Here is a 4,502-nt window from a genome sequence, read left to right as displayed (position 1 = left end):
TGCAATCTGATTTCCTTCAGAAAGTATTGGGAACATTCATGAATAGGTAGGTACGATGAAATTTTTGTGAATTATATACGGTCAAACATTAATCTACAGGATTTTTAAATTGTGCCGATTCGCTTAATTCATTATATTTATTTCAACGTTCATATACCGGAAAACAAAGGAAAGCATAAATTCGAAACACTCACATATAACGCAAGTATCGGATCAAATCCCGCGGCAGCTCCAACGTGTTCAAACGGTGAATGAAAATCAAGTCCCGTTTCTTCTCGTCCTCGTCGATGGAACTGAGAATCGCTTTACGCACCACATCCCGTGCCTGCCGCAACAGAGAAAACTCCTCGAATCGGAAGATGGCATCGCCACAACTTCTCTGAACCAGCCCAAGTGTGCCGTATTTGTGCAGCAGTTTCTGGTACATCGCCTTTTCCAGATTACCGCCGGCTAGCCACCGTTCGTCCATGAACACATCGGTGCAGAAAGTCACCACAGGGTAGAAGAATTTGGCCTGCAAGTAGAGGGTATCATCTGGATCATTTTTTGAAAATCAGGACATAGGTTAACCCTTTCTTCATTTGAAACAACCCCCTTAATTCGTTTAAAACAAACTTGGCTATTTTGCAATATGTGGTAAATTGATTGTTTATCAAAAGCTTTACTGTTAAAATCGTACAAAATCAATGGAACTCTGGAGCTAGCTTTATAATTAATTTTCAGCCCACTTACCTGCAAGTGCAAATCACTGGCCGAGCAGGTCATCGCGAGGAGAACCGTATCTGCCTCCACCGAGGTTATTTCGATTATTTTGCTAACGACCTTCTCGTATCGGTCCAGCTCTGACGCACCTATCGGTTCGTTCTGGTCCGCTTCGTTGTTCATCAGCACGTTCTTGATCATGTCCAACGTTTCGGCCAGATGATCGGAGAAAAAATAGACCAAGTGTTTAACAAAGTCCAGATACTCGAGCAGCATTCGAAGTGTGTTTTCGTCTTCACGGATTGCAGCAACACTGAGGGCCACTAATTCGTTTTGTATCAGCGAATGACTGTAGATCACTTCGTAGTTCATGAAGTCATCCTGTAATCGTCGTATGCCTTCATCATCCGACAGTAGCAGGGCAAGGAAATGGTAAAGATTCTTGTTCACCAATGAGCGGTTACTACTAGTCTGGTACTGAACACGAGGACCTTCAAGTAGTTCTCTGGCTAATCGACGTTTGTCGGGATTTGGTTCCCATTGTAATGCAACATCAACGAAATAAGGAATGAGTGAGGTCGAACGATAACTGAGAAGTGCCACCGAGTAGATGTCCTCCATTCGGTACTTTTGATTATACTCCTGTTTCCGGTACATGTAATTGAATAGAAGTATGAAGCAGGCAATTTTAGTCTTGAGATCGTAATTGCCACGTGCTGATAGCATCTCCAACGCATCAACGTCGTTTTCCGATCGTACATTTGCGTCTGCGTGACCCACATAGAGCAAATGTATTAAAATTTCTACGGTTCCATATTCCAATGCCGAGTGCAGTGGCGTTTCGCCTGCAAAATCCGGAGCATTCACGTTCGCATTATTTCCAACGAGTAATTCAACCAGGCTCAAGTTCCGCCGTTCCACGGCTACATGTAGAGGCGTAACGAACTCGTTGCTGGACACATTGACGATGGTGGCATCTTTCGCCAGGAGTAATTCCGCTATCTCAATTGGTACCTCTTTCATGCAGGCCACAAAAAGTGCCGTTCGTCCTTCGTAGCACCGTGCACTAACATCCACATCTGTTTTGGACACCATAAGCTCGACACACTCCAAATTCCCGCTGGCCACTGCATGGTGCAGCAGGGTCCAGTTGTGATTGTCCCGTAAGTGTCCAACCTTAACGACACGGTTTTTGATCGATCTCTGATGCAGACAGTGCTGGAGTTCAATCGGGTCACCGGTGGCCGCTGCTTGCCAGATGTTTTTGCCCGTCGACATGCTGTTCGAGAAGGGAATATTGACAAATTAAGTATAATTAGTCACTTCACTTCACCGAATTTGAAACATGTCTTACCTTCAACCAGCCCTAATCGAAACGTTTTGAAATTATCGCAAAAACATTAGACGCAGAGATTGCGCCCAGCGATATAATGACATTGTTTGCTTTTGTTTTCAAATAACAATCGTTCTTGCGTGGGTGGTAAAAGGAACAAAATTTGTTAAATTTCGTTTGCAAATGAGTGCTGCGGGTGCACTCAGTTATCCTACAGAGATGGGAACACTGCATTTGCTGTCAAAACAAAAAGTCGGATACGTGGATCATTATTTTTATTTTGGCTGCTCCTTTCACTTATCGCAAAAATTGAGCCTTAATTTTCTAAAATGAACGTAAGTAATTAAGGTCAAAACCCATATTATTTACTAAAGAAATCACCGGAAATTTGCAGGAGGCAGACATTCCGATTGACATTCACGCTGGCAAGCTGCAGGACTGGCTGGTCTCGCGTCGAATCGTGAACAAAAATTGGCACCTGCATGTTCGCGATGTTCGAAGTAAAATCAGCAATGCCCTGACGGATATGCCAGCTCACGACGGCCTGGTGCAGCTGCTCAAGGGAGCCCGTAAGATTTGATGTTTGTCTTGCCAAGTTTAATGGCTTTATTACACGGTAATGTATTATTTTTAGACATAAACTACTTCCACTGTCAGCAGATCATCGATATCCTGAAAACGACCGAAGCTGACACCAAGAATGTATTCGGTCGATACGGAAGCCAACGGATGAAGGATTGGCAGGAAATTTTGAGACTGTACGAAAAGGACAGTTTGTACTTGGCAGAGGCAGCACAAATATTAGTTCGAAACATAAACTACGAAGTTCCTGGAATTCGGAAGCAGATCAAAAACTTCGAACAATTGGCCGAAGAAGCGGAGAAAAAAATCGAAGACCTTAAACGGTCGGAAAATGTGGTCCTGGGGGAGTACCACACGTTGTGCAAGCAGTTGGGAATTGTTGGAGACAACGTCCGTCAAGAGTTGGTGGTGAAAGTAGGTGAACTTCCGAAAATGTTGAACGACATTGCCGGTACCGTTTCAGCTCTGAAGAAAGCCATCGAACTGTACAGTGCATTCCTGGGTAATGACCAGTGCTTGCCAATTATGCGACATGTAGCCGCGTCCGGGAATACAACGGTATACGAGTTTCTGTATTCAGAACCTCCGCTGTCTATCGAAGAGCCGCCGGTCAAATTCGATCTGAAAGATAAAGAGGAAGCACCTTCAGGGGAAATAGATTTCGGGGATGCTGGTGGCGAAATCGATTTTGGTAACGATGGTGAGATTGATTTTGGTGCAGTTGATAATGCTGAAATCAACCTGGAAGTAGGAGACATTGACTGGGGTGCACCAGAAGAAGCACCACAAGATGGGAATGAAATCGATTTCAACATTTCCCTGGAGGAGAGCGGAATCGTAGTTGAAGGTGATGGCAATTCTGGCGGAGTTGCCAAAGGTGACGAAGCATATACGATTTGCGATGCACCGGTTTATAGGGAACGATTCATAAACGAGCTGCTAGAGCTGGAGGCATTCCTGAAGATGAGACTGTATGAGCTGAGCACGGCTGATAAGGTTCAGATTCTGTCTCTGACAATGATGGACAACTTCCCGGATCACGACAGCAAAAGCCTAACACAGATGCTGTCCGAAGTTGATGTCGTCTACAGCCAAATCAACAGTCAACTGATCCAGCATTTACATCGAATTAAGCATTCGGCAAAGTACGTCGATATTCTTACCTCAAAGTTGAAGCAAAAGTTGTTGGCCATAGATAAAATGAAGGATACGGAGAAGCTCATGAAGGAAAAATCGATTTCCTTCCGCCAGCAGGGAGTCGATCTTAAGCCCACGCTTGCCAAGGTGATCGAACAGACCAAGATATTGCAGGGTCAGATAGAGAAAGACATCTCCAAACGATACAAGAACCGGATGGTCAATCTGATGGGAGCGAACCTATAAGCATGCACATACAGGCTTAACGAAGGTGATTTGTTTTTCTTCTAACTTGTTTTTGAATATCTCGTCAATGAGAAATATATTCTGCGAAAACGCTAAAATAATGGTTTTCCATATTCTTCTCTCAACTAGTTAGTTCTCAACTGATAATTTCACATCCTTCCTGATGCTGTTAGAAATTCAGTAGTCCATTTATTGGCACTTGAGGCCGTTGCATGTCTGTTTCTTGTTAATTTGTTTAAGCTGATTATAAAACGAAGCCAAACATTGAATTTTCAAGTGCACAAAACTGGAAAATCTGACAACAGTTCGCGTTGAAAATCAATCAACTTGCTTGCTTGCTGGTGGTGACCAATAGGATAAATTTTCAACGTGGAGCGCTGTTTGCAGGGTGGCCACCGAACCGGGAAAAGCGGGAAAAAGACGGAAATTTGAATCCACCGGGAATCTGAGATGGTAACCGCGAAAATCATTCTGAACGAATATCTTCAAGCTCCTTGTCTAT

At 43.8% G+C, this 4,502-nt stretch overlaps 2 protein-coding genes across 2 annotated transcripts; one reads left to right on the top strand and one right to left on the bottom strand.

The window, feature by feature from the left end:
* Positions 1–101: 101 nt before the first annotated feature.
* Positions 102–2,182, bottom strand: LOC110681279 (ankyrin repeat, PH and SEC7 domain containing protein secG-like). Its single transcript, XM_021857046.1, has 3 exons — positions 2,057–2,182; positions 733–1,981; positions 102–514 (listed from the first exon to the last, which is right to left on the bottom strand). Exons 2-3 carry the CDS (start codon positions 1,978–1,980, stop codon positions 191–193), a joined length of 1,572 nt encoding a protein of 523 aa, XP_021712738.1. The 5' UTR covers position 1,981; positions 2,057–2,182; the 3' UTR covers positions 102–190.
* Positions 2,183–2,257: 75 nt separating this feature from the next.
* Positions 2,258–4,113, top strand: LOC110681281 (CDK5RAP3-like protein). The gene is made up of 3 exons (XM_021857048.1): positions 2,258–2,370; positions 2,430–2,604; positions 2,670–4,113. The coding sequence occupies exons 1-3, from the start codon at positions 2,365–2,367 to the stop codon at positions 3,998–4,000; spliced, it is 1,512 nt and encodes a 503-aa protein (XP_021712740.1). The 5' UTR covers positions 2,258–2,364; the 3' UTR covers positions 4,001–4,113.
* Positions 4,114–4,502: the final 389 nt, after the last annotated feature.

Source organism: Aedes aegypti, unplaced genomic scaffold (assembly GCF_002204515.2).
Source record: "Aedes aegypti strain LVP_AGWG unplaced genomic scaffold, AaegL5.0 Primary Assembly AGWG_AaegL5_hic_scaff_654_PBJ_arrow, whole genome shotgun sequence".
NCBI lineage: Eukaryota > Metazoa > Arthropoda > Insecta > Diptera > Culicidae > Aedes > Aedes aegypti.
Note: the sequence above shows the minus strand (reverse complement) of the source record. Positions and strands in the feature narration are given on the sequence as shown.